This window comes from Emys orbicularis, chromosome 1 (genome assembly GCF_028017835.1).
Source record: "Emys orbicularis isolate rEmyOrb1 chromosome 1, rEmyOrb1.hap1, whole genome shotgun sequence".
Taxonomy (NCBI): Eukaryota; Metazoa; Chordata; order Testudines; family Emydidae; genus Emys; species Emys orbicularis.
In genome coordinates this window covers 28120977-28135768 of record NC_088683.1, presented here as the reverse complement: position 1 = coordinate 28135768, position 14792 = coordinate 28120977, and the positions used below count along the sequence as shown (strand labels likewise).

Below are 14792 nucleotides of genomic sequence, written 5' to 3'. Positions count from 1 at the left end.
AATTTTACAATAGGAAGAAAAATACAGGGTTTGGATTGTTAATTCAAAAATATTATTATCACTCAGTATTACATCATGGGGATTTTTCGTCTTTTAAAAAATAGCCTTCACAGCATATCAGACCTTTAAGGGGAAAGCTCCTGTCTAAAATTTATCTCCATGAGTCACCAATAAATCCTGATCATGAACTAATGCCATAGGTTTGGGTAGTCAGGAGTCTTGTTAAACCCTCTGCAGAATTCCTGCAGTTCTCTTTTGACTTTCTTTAAACTTCTTGCACTGCCAAAGAGCGCAGTCTTTTGGAGGACAATGACTGTGATGTCTTCCACTCCTAATGTGTTCTTGAGCTGCTCATCCATACCCTTAGGGATTGCTCCAAATGCTTCACAGATCAATGGATCACTTTTGTTCTAGTTTTTCATAATTGTTCCACTTCATGGCATAGCTCTTCATATTTAACTATCTTCTCTTCTTGTTTTCTTTTTATGTTTGTCTGCTGGCACGGCAATGCCAATTAACATGGTCTTGTTTGTTTTCTTTTCTACAACCACTATGTCTGGCCTGTTGGCCTGCACTGTTTAGTCTGTGACAATTGCCAGATCCTGTAAAATCTTCATTCTCTAGAGCACTTTCAAATTGGTGGGTCATAATTTTGCATGTTTTATTTAAATCCATATTTGCCACAGAGGCTCCAATTCAGACAGTTGGCAATCTCATTGTGTCTCTTCATAAATTCTTTTCCAGTCAGGCTCCTGTAGGCACACAACAAAATTTCCACCGTCTCTTCTTTTTCAGAACACATTCTGCAGTTCGGAGAGCAGTTCTGTTGGCCAGTTTTGTTTAGAATGTAATCAACCCTTAATGATTGCTCTTGTGCAGTCATAATGAGGCTCTCTGTCTCTCTTTTGAGGTATCCTTCTACAAGTCATAAGCTTGTTAATCTTTGATCACTAATGGCTTTGATCTCTCTCCATTGCATTGATTTCTCTGTAAATCTTTCTAGTCTTTCTTTGGTATTTGCTTTCTCCTTTTTTATGTTTTCTTGGGCTGGAATGCATGCTTGTCCAGCACTTGGTATAGCAACCACATGATCTTTTATTTTGGCTGACTCCTCATATTTTTGGATGTTATATTTTTCATTGTCAATTGCTTCCTCCACAGATAGCAGACCTTTTCCTCCATCATGTTGTCTGATGTACATCCTGGCCGTGTCTTGATTGATATCCATTACGCTAAGTCTATGCATTTTCAGGAGCTTTCTTGTTTGGATGTGAAATTTTTCTTCTCCTCTTGATTCCACTTGTTAACTCTGGCAGTGTACCATAATACTTTTATCACCCAATGGCTCAGATCAAATTCCTTGAGATGAATTGTGTCTTTAGATTAGTTCTTATTCATCTGTAATACTGTTTCCCCACTTCTTCTTTGAGTTCCTAATGTTGTAACTCTGTCAGTTCCGTGAGGTATATGTAGGGGCCATGATGAGAGGTATCTCCTCAGCAGTGCTAGGGCTCAGTAGTGCAGACCTTATGCAGGCCAGACTCCCATTGAGAGTTTTGCCTGTGTAAGGACTACAGTATCAAGACCATGTTAAGTATAAATATCCTACTTAATATTTGCCCTGGATACTATGGAGCTAGAAATAAAAAAAGAGTGCAGATGGTGCCAACGGTCTAAGCCCATTTTTCACATGCTTCTCATCATGTTCCCCCAAATCTCTGCATTTTTCTGTTCTGTAAAGCCAGGAATAAAAAATATATACGAAATGATTAAGGGTGTAGTCCTGCCCCTTTTGAGGTCAATAGCAAAACCCCCATTGATTTAAGTGGTGTCAGGATTTCACCATAAAGCCATTAAACTATCGTTATTTTTAGAACAAAATATGCTGAATTAATAGTTATGCAGTAAATGTAGTTCTGTCAAAGGATTTTAAACACTGAGCAGTGTAGCATGCAGGCAAACTTATCAGCAAGCTATCCACTAAGTACCCAATCCAAAACCTGTTGAAGTCAGTTGAAGTCTTTCCTTTGGCATCAATGGACTTTGGATCAGGCCTGGAAAGCCTGGTCTTCCAGGGTGCTGAGTGCTCTCAACTTGAATAGATGTCAGTGGAATTGAAGGCATTCAGCACTTAGTAAGATCCGACCCGTATATGTTGACAAATCACCCACATTCACAGCACAGCTTGCCAGTTAAAAATGTAGGATGGAGAGAGAGAAGAATTTCAAAGATTCAATACACTGACCTTTTAGCTCTCCAGACCTCTTTTCAAATATGTATTAAGTCACACAGAATCCGGAGTCCGACCCTCTTTAGAAAATGTTGCGAACCTTCAACTTCGATAAAGCTTTTCTGACATGATAAGAATGACATTCACAGCACAGCACAGCTAAGTCAAATAAATGAATCAAACGAGCAGATAACATAACCCTATCCAGAGCAGAGTTTTTACATCCAAAAAGGGAGAAAAGCTAGAGAGACTCCATGAAGTCTGCAGGGAAGATTGCTATTGCCGTCTATTTTACTTGAAAAGAGCTCATACACTGCCATGATGGGCAGAAGTTTAAGAAAGAAAGAAGGAACTGATCCTCTCAATTTGGTGTCAGGTGGGTTTTGATAACATTCCAAAAGTCACTATACAAGTGCCACAGCTCTATGTAGTTGGTAATCTGCGCAGGAGAGTCTTTGTGTCCATTCAGGATTATGCTGCATTTACAGAGGTATGGCATAAGGTGATATTCCCTATGTACTTGCACTGTCCCTGGCTCCAGTTAATGCTAATAGTTTCTCAACTTCAGGCTTACAAAAATTTACCCCCAAGATAGTTAGCAAATGTATTCATTTGGATTATCCCATAAAAACCACACTGTGATGATCCCAACTAATCTTTCCTACCCTCTTATTGTATCACTGAATATGCAAGTTGTCTTGCAAATAGAAAAACTACTCTTACAGGAGAAAGGTGAGATATAGTAGTATGTTGTCAGGTGCCTGGAATGGTTATTCAGTGCATATGATTTTCATTTTTGTTTAATGCAAATGAAATATTAATACAGTTCTCTTACTAAAAATGCATGATATTAATATTTCCCTCTCAGAAGTTGGGGCCAGATCCCAGTGCCACTGAGTCCTACAGGAGTGTTGCCATTAATTTCAGTCAGAGAAGGAATAACCTTCAAAATTTTGCAGCGATGCTAATGGGAGGCCTACATGCCCAAAATAGGGTGGAGAAAGGGGAAGGATAAGAAATGTCCAGACAAGCCAGCTACATCTATTCTCCTCTTTAGAAATCTTTAAACAAAATAGGTGCATATATTAAAACATCTCCAGCACCTCAAACTTATCCATGGGTCTCCCTGATCTAAGTCAATATTTATTTACTCAATCCTGCAGAGAGGTACCACAGAGTGCATCATTACTCCTTCAGGTAGTCCCATTCCTGTCAATGGTACTACAGAGAAACACTAATATCTGTTTGCAAGATCAGACTCACATGCCCAACAAGGTGTTGGTTATCTTTCTTTGTCACATAATATAACCTTTAATTTAACCTATTTCTTTTCTCTGCAGTTTATATTGGTCCATCTTGCCTCAGATTCTGCTCAGGGCGAGGACAATGTACTAGAAATGGCTGCAAGTAAGGGCTATAATACCGGAGTTGATGTGTTCACTTTTTGTCGTGCAATTTACTTTGTAAACTGAAAATTGAAATTTTCATTTCAGCCCGTGTAATTCTATAAAGGCTAAATGTAAAATCAGTTAATGTAGCATCTGAAATGCGTCTAATTATTAATACAACGTAAGTTTAATAGTAAATTTCTAAATGACTTTATCTAATAATTTTATTTTATATTAAACCTGGAGAGATTTGGACCACCTATTCATTTGTACTGTATTACCTGCTAGAAATTACAATGATGCTTTTTTATATTTTTTTATTGGTAAATTGTGGCTTTTCCATTTTCCATTAAACTGTGCCACTTTTGAACAGACTAGAATCTTTATATTAAGACCAAAAACAGCCTGGTTTTCAGAGGAGCAGTGCTTTTTGAAAGTCAGGCTCCTTCAAGGTGTCTCACTAAAACTCAAGGCACTCAAAATCATTAGCCACTTTTGAAGATGTTGTTCTAAATATTTTCTGGGTTCTCTTGTATTGTGTGGCGTTAGCTGTAATCACATTTGATCTGTTACAGTTACGTAGTAGCAAACTAATTATTTGATATGTGGCAGTAGCAGTAGGATCTTAGTACCACAAAGAAGAAGTAGACTATCTCTATATTTTTATTTTACAATATGTAGATATTAACTTCTATTTAGATGAATAGCAAATTTTTTTGACCCAAAGGGTAAATATTGACCAAAACAAATACATAATCCGTAAGAATATTTTGAATACAGTATGACTTATTTTGAAGAGTCTCTCACTTTAGGTTTGAGAGAATCAATGGACTTTATTTTTAAGGTTTTAAAAGTTTACAACAGTTATGTTTGGTTGCAAAACTGTATCTTTTGCAGAAAAAACGTTTAAAACATTTATTTGGGATTAACTATATTTTTAATATATTTTTCTTATAGGTGTGACCCTGGGTACTCAGGACCTGCATGTGAAATGGCTTCCCAGACGTTCCCCGTGTTTATTTCAGAAAGCTTTGGCAGCTCCAGGCTCTCATCCTATCACAATTTTTACTCTATCCGTGGTGCTGAAGTCAGCTTTGGCTGTGGAGTCCTAGCAAGTGGCAAGGCCTTGGTTTTTAACAAAGATGGAAGACGTCAACTGATCACTTCTTTTCTTGACAGCTCACAGTCCAGGTGAATAAGAAAGAATAGTAATGTGCTATTAACAAATCTAGAGACTATATTTGTAATAGAATTTACTGGTCCTTTCATCTTCACTTTTTGTTTTGTTTAACCTCTCCCGTGGTCTGAGCAAAATTATAGAACATTTTGTTTCATATTTTAATTTTGATTGTGTAGAATAAGCTATAGTCCTTTCATTTCCCCTGTTTTGTAAATAGCATGAGTATTAAACAGATGTGGGGGCAGTTATTATATAGCCAGGCTAGAAAATATTAAATGTTAATATCAAAACTGAATGTCAGAGCCAAGTGCTAATTAATTATGTATAAGGTTGTATTTATTTGACAGCTTGTGGCAGCTGATTAGATCCATTCAGTATCTCCTCCTCCCCTCCAGTGCCTAATAAATAATTAAATGTTGTAATGATTGGCATTTTAAAAATATATATGCCACATTGCATTACTTGATTGTAAAAACCATTTCAGCTACAAACAACTCATAACTGCTGTTTCTCAAAATTTGTCTAGATTTTTAAGATCAGAAAATGTGATTAGGAAAAAATGCTATATAAATGGTACCCTACCAATATTTATATAATTCTGATCTAGGTTCCTTCAGTTCACTCTGCGCTTGGGAAGCAAGTCTGTGCTGAGTACATGCAAAGCACCTGATCAGCCAGGAGAAGGAGTGTTACTACACTATTCATATGACAATGGGATTACATGGAAACTACTGGAACATTATTCTTATCTCAACTATCATGAACCAAGGTATATGGATTATAATTATGAAAAGGGATATCTAAAGACAGCTAATATTGTGAGCAGTACTTTGCAGCAGTATAGAGTGTAAATACATTTGTACTGAGATGTAGGGGAACTAATTTATACAATCTACACTGACCAATTTATTGTGTTACAGAAAATCAGAGTATTCTGAGCACTGTATGTATCTGAGTCTTAGATGTTGGCAAGGAAATTCAGCCTTAGTGTAAGCAAGTTGGCTTCAATGTGGTTGCATCTGCTTACACCAGGGTTCAGTTTAGCCTAAGATTGCTTATCCCAAACAGAACTGAAGTTGTTTCCAGTGTATTGGAAAGCTGAGCTAAGGAAACATGAGGAGCAGATGAGCATCAGTGATTTTTCCTTCATACAATAAGCTCTTGCCACTTTTCTGTTGTTAATACAACAATAAAATATTAAAGTCTATATCATCCCCTCCTTGGACAAGTTCAAACTGTGCTGCCAAACCTGCAGGGGGTCCAGGTATAGTTTGAAATGTGGGTTACTCCTTGCTAACTGAGCATTCTGTGCCTTCATCTCCCTCCACAAACATATGCACCAATTCTGAACACATTCCTTTTTTGCCTATTCATATAAAAATAGTTATTTAGGAACAATCTTTCAGTGTACATGGCAGAACAAATTGGAGCAGTTGTGGAAGAGAAGGAAGAAAGTTTCACAGTGAATCTCTGGCCTTGCAGCAGATTAAAGGAGGAGGGGAATAATGGCCTTAAAGAAGACCTCAGATTTGCTTGAGCCAACACTATCCCCTCCCATGGAAACAGTCAAGGGAAGGGAAAGGTTAAGATAAAATATGCACAGCGTTAAAGCCACAGACATCCTACCACATCATTCGCTTGGGCTAGGAGTTTGTGGGCCTAAGAAGGAGGCGAGGGCACGGTCTAACCATGAGGATGTCTCAAGTTCTTCAGGGAAATCCTGAAAATCCTGAGCCATCGAAACAGAAAGACGCCTCTTCTTTTTCGGCCCAGTTTATTGTACAGCCATGCTGCCATTGACTGACCACTCATGTTTGGCTACAGTTCAGGAAAGCACTTAAGCACATGCTTAACATTAAGCTCATGAGAAGCCTCATTGAACTCACTTAAACACATGCCTGAGTGCTTTTCAGAATCAGAAACTTTTGGGCCTTTCCACCCTGCATCCTAGCTAAGCACTAAATAAAAATTGCTGCTTTGGGTTCTTACACATCTATATATTTTTCCCTAGTTGCTGACTATTGTTAAATTGTAATTAAAATGTACATTTATCAAACACAGATGAGCCTATATCAAGGAAAGATTTGATTCACTCTTCCCACTAATGTAATAACTAGACAATAGAAAAGATTATTAAGCACATTACAATATAAACAATTCTGTAACATTAAAAATATTTATTTTGAGTAATAAATAGTATACCCCATAAAATGAGGGCAATGACTGTCTTTGATCGGATCTTCTTTATGTAGGCTTTAATTTCTGAAGTTTTAAATATGTACTACAGAGTGATTGTATAAACTCTAATACTAATAATCCTCTTTCAAAATTTTCTTTTACTTCCTTTATTACGGTCACATATATATTTTATATGGTGCTGTTTCTAATTTTTAGATCCAAAATTAAAACTGTAGGATTTATATTTCCTCAAGGTTTTTAATATACAGTGTTATTAATTTTTTACAATAAAAAGGGAAATGCACATACTGGTAACTGATTTTAATCAAGTTTCATATATAAATGTAGTAATTTACATTGGTGCTGTCACCCTTTTTTCTATTTGATCATCAGTATAAGCAGTTTCGTTTCTGTTGTTCTGGTGGCACTAAGGACTAAGCTCAACATAGACCCAATATATGATTGAAACATGCATAATAATAATAAATGGAGATATACCTATCTCATAGAACTGGAAGGGACCCTGAAAAGTCATCAAGTCCAGCCCCCTGCCTTCACTAGCAGGACCAAATACTGATTTTGCCCCGATCCCTAAGTGGCCCCCTCAAGGATTGAACTCACAAGCCTGGGTTTAGCAGACCAATGCTCAAACCACTGAGCTATCCCATCCCCAAATGCATGTTATGCATCTTATAAAGGTTTTCCCAAGTTTTTACTAGATTATGGGAAGATGGAACAAATGAACAGACATGCAAACCTGAAGGTAATACTGACAATTATTATGATTAAGAACATGAAGAAAGCTTCACCTTTGTATGTTAAGTTGTCTAAAAATAACTACTTTTGGGTAACAGATGGACTGCTGTAAAGTTTGGCAGTCAATCTGTATCCAGAAATTTAATTAATCTTCAGTCATATGAAAAAATTACATATTTAATGTTCTGCTGGAAAGTGCATGTAATCTACTGCTATTTGACAGCAACATTTTTCTTCTAAGAAGAACAGCGGTGGTTTTTCAATATTAGGTATGTGCATAGCTTGAAAGAATGAGATCAGAGCAAAGGTCTCTCAGCTGGTTTTAAAAAAACCTAATGGTATGTGGTAATAGTACTAAAAACACTTCTCTTCTCTGCAGTGGAAAAGTCAACAGTAAGAATTTCCCTCCTTTTTTATCTATCTCTTGCAAATCAAAGTCAAACAAGAGAAGCTGTTGTAAACGTAAATACACCCGGGTTCTGCATGTTAACATATGCACTGCATAGCCTTTCAGTGTTCCCTGTTCTATTTGCCCCCTGTCATGGAGGTGAGTAGTTTATTTTCACAGGCAAGTAATTAGTTAATTTTTCCATTATCATCAATATATTAGTGATGAGTATAGTGACTACTTTTAGGATTTTCAGTTACTGTTACTGCCAGCTAGGAATAGCAACTACTTATGTGAATTTAAGAGATGCAAAAGGAATTAAATAGCAGACATCGGAGTCAGCCACTAAAAGAGAAATGTGTCCAGGGTTCTAAGAAAGACCTGCTTCTTGCAGGCAGCTGCTCAGTGCTTCATGTTGTGTGCTGAGCAGAGTGTTCTTTAATGGCCCATGAGTGCAATCTCTCCTCAGCTTACTTCATTTTTATTGGCTTGTGAGAAACAAAGTATTATGCTCAATAACTCTTTCGGCTTTCAGTGGAAGTTCAACCCCTAACTACCATCTATGCCTTGAAAACTCTACCCTGAAGGTTGTAGGTTTAATACTCCTTGTGGACAAGGATTTCTTTGGGGGAAAGGGTTGGTTTTGTGGTTAATGTACATGAGAGTTAGGAGATCTGGGTCTTATTCGTGTCACAGACTTCCTGTGTGTGACCTTGGGCGAGTCACTTAATCTCTTTGTGCTTCAGTCTCCTCATTTGTAAAATGGGGATAATTGTTTAGGTTGAACGTTGTCTTTAAAGTAGAAAATATGTATTTTCTGCACCCCTAACTTTAAAATGATTGAATAGATTTTTCGCAGACTTTCTCAAAAATGTATCTTTGGTTTGAAACCAAGGAGAGGAAGGTGAGCTGAACTTAATTCCTTATTTAGTAGGACACATTTAGTGTCTCTCCAGCCTTATTTAGAAAGTTACAAACTGAAAAAAGGGGGTTTGGAATAGGATACCCATCTCAGCCATTGAAGGGGCAGAACTGGCATGGTTCTATTATAAGGGGTTAGAGCAAGTCCTAGCAAAGAGGCCACGCAGAGAGATTTTATTCCTCCTGCATGTTCAAGTGCTATGAAGTGGCTAGGTCCTAAAATCCACTACACCAGGGGCGGGTAAACTTTTTGGCCTGAGGGCCACATCGGGTTTCATAAATTGTATGGAGGGCCGGTTAGGGGAGGGGGTCGTGGCCCGGCCCCCACCTCCTGTCTGCCCCCCCTCAGGACTCCTGCCCCATCCAACCCCCTCCCTTCCCTGACGGCCCCTCTGGGACTCCTGCCCCATCCACACACACCCACTCCCTGTCCCCTGACTGCCCCCGGACCCCTGCCATCCCATCCAACCCCTCCTCTCATTCCTGATGGCCCCCCCGGGATCCCTGCCCCATCCAACCACCCCTTCTCCCTGTCCCCTGACTGCCCCCTGAAGCCCCATCCAACCCCCCCTTCTTCCTGACTGCCGCCCCCGGGACCCCTGTTCCCCCCCCCGACCACCCCGCCCCCATCCACACCCCCCGCCCCCTGACCACCACCCCAAACTTCCCTGCCCTCTATCCAACACCCTCTGCTCCCTGCCCCCTTACCGCGCTGCCTGGCGCACTGGTGGCTGGCGGCACTACAGCTGTGCCACCCGGCTGGAGCCAGGCCACACCGCCACCACCGCACAGCACAGAGCACTGCGCTGCCCCAGGAGCTCACAGCCCCACCGCCCAGAGCATTGCGCCGGCGGCGGAGCGAGCAAGCTGAGGCTGAGGGGAAGGGGAGACAACAGGGGAGGGGCTGGGGCTAGCCTCCCGGGCTAGGAGCTCGGGGGCTGGGCAGGACGGTCCCACGGGCTGGATGTGGCCCGCAGGCCGTAGTTTGCCCACCTCTGCACTACACAGATCCCCTAGCAAAAAGTTCCTCTCTCAGAGGGAATGTAGTGTCCATAGACACTATCACAACCTTGAGTAGTAGCTGTGGAGTAGTTCCACTGGTGCTCTTAAAGCCTGAGAACACTGTTTCATCTTCCTACGTCCCATCATAAAAGAACATGTGCAGAACCTGTTCAATCAGCCTTTGAGCAGATTCTACAGCATCACTTGACCACTCAGTGATAGCAACCCAGTTGATGTTGCTGTCTTATTTAAATATCCATCCATGTTTATAACTGAGCTATTTTTTCAGTGTACCTCTTTCACAAAGTGTTTGTGCTTGCTGATCCTGGATGCCATCTCATGAACCTAGAACCTCAATAAAGCTTTTCTTGCAAGTGTTTATCCTGACTCTGTGGTCAACATTTATTTCCCAGTGCCTCCCAAAAGTCCCTTGTTTAGTCACACAATTTGATTTTTCCTGCTAATCAATTAACATGTTATTTCTTTAAAATAAACGTGACACTGCCCAGCTGTTTTAATGCATAAATTAGGCTTCACAAAAACAATTTAGCAAGTGGTTTTCACTGTGTGGTTTTGTGCAAAGATATCTAAAGGTACAAGACAATTTCACACATCACAGGGAACAAAAGATTATACCACAAACCTTGAATAATCATAAAATCTGGAAAAAAAATTAGTGCTAAGAGCATAAAATGATGTTTCCACTTTATCTGGCTTGTTATTGTATTTAAATTTCCTCTTAAAAATAAAGAAAAAACATGAGCCTCAGAATAAATTTACTGAAAACCCCTTTGCCAGCAATTAATTGTACACTGATGGAGACAAATGTCCATTTTGCCATTCCGCTTCACATCTCACCTTATATGTTGTACATGGGCAGCATGGTACTCGTGATTTATGGAACTTTCAAGAAGGTGTCATTGCTGTGGCAATTAATGTATGTTTCCTGCTGCTGTATACGATAATTGCTCCTGGAAATTAGATATTATTCTTAATTTTCTTCACAGTTTGTCAAGTACAGGTTTGTTGTCATAGCTGCCATGACAAATCAAGTGACCTTGCACAGCACAGTAAGCTCATGGGACTGACCTACAATAAAATTTCTACACAGCCATAAAAGAAATGTGTATGCCACACAAGACTACACATAATCTCTCTGCCTGACAAGATTAATCTTGATCGGTCCTCAAGCTGAAAATTTGCTAGGGTCAGTGCTTCTAAGTGAATGCACAACTTCATTGTATGCTGCAATGAAAATAAATTTGAAATTAAAAGTATTCCTACACTACAGAGTAGAGCACACAAACCACGTGTGTCTTATCAGATCAAAACAAAATACATAGGGATTGAGGCATTGAAGCTGATGGTGGGAGATATATATTGCCCCTCCTTGTGCCAATATGAGCCATTGTGTTGTAGCTCAAATCTCAGTTCTAGTGAAACAAGAGCTGTTGCATTCACTTGCCCTCCCTCCAGGTTTCTCACATCACATGGAAGGGAAGCTTTAAAATCTTCCTGGAGCTCCTTAGTAGCAGCATGGCAGAAGCTACTGTGGGGCTGTGCTGAATCAATGGAACCTTTGGCCTCTTTTGCTGCACCTGCTGCATCCAGTGTTAGGAATGTGTGGGTCTCCTGCAGGTCCAAGGTCCCATGGCAGAGTAGATGTTATGGCTGTTTTTCTAACTCCAACTCGCTGCCCCTGACTTTTTCTGCCTTTGAGTCCATCTACAGCAGTAGAAACCAGTGTAGACCTCAGGCTGAATTTAGCACATAATTTTTAGATTCTGTATGTACTTTAAAATAAAAATGAACCATTTTGGATTCCCACAAAATTATTATGTATAATGACAGTGTGAATAAGAACTTGGGTTTGTTTTTCAGAATAATTTCTGTGGAGCTACCAGAAGATGCAAGACAATTTGGTATTCAGTTCAGATGGTGGCAACCGTATCATTCTTCCCAGGGAGAAGATGTATGGGCTATCGATGAGATCATCATGACCTCAGTGCTTTTCAACAGCATTAGTCTAGACTTCACCAATCTAGTAGAAGTCACTCAGTCTCTGGGATTCTACTTGGGAAACGTTCAACCATGCTGTGGTCATGACTGGACCCTTTGGTGAGAACATAGATCATTTGTGTTGTATTTAAGTAGTTAATTTTAATATAATAAGCAAGTAATGTACAAAGTGATTGTTTTCCTTGTACTAGTAAGAGCTAATTGATTTCTGCATATTAATCTTTCTGGTAGCTATTCATTGTAATTATCCCCCATGTACACATCACTAACAACAATAGAACCGATGACCTTTTCATAATGAGTAAATTTTACACTGCATTACACAGAGATTTACATTTGATGAGAACTATGCACATACAATACACTTCCTGCGCAATATATTGAAAGTTGATCCCGAAATGACTACAAGTGATAATATAAATGCACCTGTTGTTATCACTTTACCTCCATAATACAGAATAACCAGTAAAGGACAAATAATTATATTTCTACATTTGTTTGCATGGACATTACAATTATTCTCTGGAACAGGAAAAGTGTCTGCAATGTTGCAAGTAATTTTGTCTGGCATTACTGTTTATCTAGGCATCTATACTGTGCTTGGCATTGATATAAGAATTGCAGTCAGGGCTAGCCCTACATGCTTTCTTGCCAAGGGTGCCCCCCAGAAATTTTTCATGTGATATGCCCAGAACCCATGAAGACTAGGGAAGGAGAAACATCATATGGATTTTTATAAACTGATCCCCACTCTTTCCTTTACTATCCATCCATTATCAGTTGGGTAATTTCTTGTAGTCACCATAGCAGAAGTTAATCTTAGGGAGGGATTTGAATGAGCAGAAGGTACTGTAGCAGACTTTCAGACAAGCTCAGGTAAGGGATGAATGCAGAAGGGAAGGCATGAAAGAGTTTAAAGTTTACTTCTGAGCTGTTGTTTCTACCTTTGAGTAATTTTCAGATCCAGCAGCTTGGTAAGATCTTGTCATCTCTGCTGGTATGGTATAGATATACCAGTGAAACAAGTCTAATTGATAGCAATGTGACTTGAATAGAATCATTTTCTTTTAACTGAACAGTTTTTTAAATACTCTTTCAAATTTAATTTTATAATACATATTTTTGTGCAATACTGAACAACGTTCTTTTTGTAAATCGTTAATATCTGTTCAAATAAAGTTGTGGAGTGTCTTAATATAATACATAGGTTAATGTAAGATAACAGTAGTTTAATTTCTGTGCTTTGATCAAACCCCAAGCAACATAGTTTCATCTCAGTCTGAGCAACATTTTTAACCTACTATGGCTTTAATTGGTATAGATACATTTACTTTGAGAAAGTACAATCATAGTAATTATAAGAACCCTCAAGGAAATATAAATAATTGTAGAATCCCCATGGACACCTAGAACAGCACCATAGGAGTTTTATTAACAAGTAAATTTGAGCAATCTGATTTGACTTTCTGATCATCTCTCAAACTATAAGGAGTTGACTTGGTTGTGGTAACAACACACAATGTGCTCTGGCAGTGATAATGAGACTATAGAGGCAGCATTAACTACTTTAATAAGGATGAGGAAGGTATTCACTGCTCATTAAAATGGAACAACATGGCAGGACTCAAATTGTTTGCATGTTCTTAGTCAAAGAATTAGCACGAAAGCCCTCTAATGACATTGTTCTCCCTCTCTTATCATTAGACATATGTAACATATGTGATTTTCAAGATTAGATGGGAAAGCAAAAGTTCTGCTTTATTTTCCTCTAAGACCAGATCAAAATTTTTAAATTGCAGTACTGAATTCAGTGTCTTATTTACAGCCATGTCAGTAATTTTCTGTAGTGGTAAAAATGTTGATCTTTTCTTGTACCAAATAAATAAGTAAAGCTTTTGGAATACCAATATTTTATTGCTGGATAAGTATTCTTCAGGCTCATTGTAAGACATGAACTATGCCCTCCACTGACCTTGTTTCTCTCGAGGGAAATTTTTAAACTTATAACAGGTCTGTACAAATGGCTGGTAGTTAAATTAATTATTGTTGGCTTTTCCCAGCCGAAAGTCCATTTGGTTCTCATTTTCTAACTCATGACTTTCCATGAGCATGGGTAGCTGTAGCACTGAGAGTGTTCTCCTGAGAATACTCTGACAATTGCTTTTTCATTAGAACAACTATAGTCAATATGAAATAAATCATTTTACAGCATGTCATCCTAAAGCCCATTTTCAGTGGAGAAAAGATTGCCTCTAATTGTCTGTGTTGCTTTCATTTCTGGCTTGGAATCTGTAAATCTGGAACTATTTCTGCGTACAGTTTTGGGAAAGTTTCCCCAATAATCCCCGATTTTATTTTAAGAATATTTGCTTTTATTGTTTGAGTTTTTTGTGATTATATATAACCAACAATCGAAATTTGCTGTTTATAATCTATTTGACATCTGAGTCATATACTTTATAATAGTAAGTAGATTCAACATACGGAAGGGATCCGGGACACACTGGGTGCAGAGAGTTTCACATTGAAAAACAAATAAGTTGCACACTTCTTTTTTGCAGAATGGTCATATACAGGCATGATTAATCCCATGTTTTTTGGATTATAGTGGGAGCATAATATGAACTGTAATATTTATTCACCTCTGTTTGTTTAACTGGAGTTAGTTATCAAACTTAACTTAAAGCCTTTTCTTTGGGATACTCCCATAGGTGTAAATTAAACTAGCTG

The 14792-nt window shown here is 38.7% G+C and overlaps 1 protein-coding gene across 3 annotated transcripts in view; it reads left to right on the top strand.

Moving 5' to 3' along the window:
• The window catches only part of RELN (reelin), a 469941-nt gene that overhangs the window by 318929 nt on the left and 136220 nt on the right, over positions 1-14792 (top strand). For all 3 annotated transcript variants that reach the window (XM_065399319.1, XM_065399303.1, XM_065399311.1), the window contains 4 exons: positions 3571-3637; positions 4576-4809; positions 5406-5567; positions 11925-12161. In XM_065399319.1, coding sequence (XP_065255391.1) covers positions 3571-3637; positions 4576-4809; positions 5406-5567; positions 11925-12161 — 700 coding nt within the window. The remainder of the gene's footprint in view (positions 1-3570; positions 3638-4575; positions 4810-5405; positions 5568-11924; positions 12162-14792) is intronic.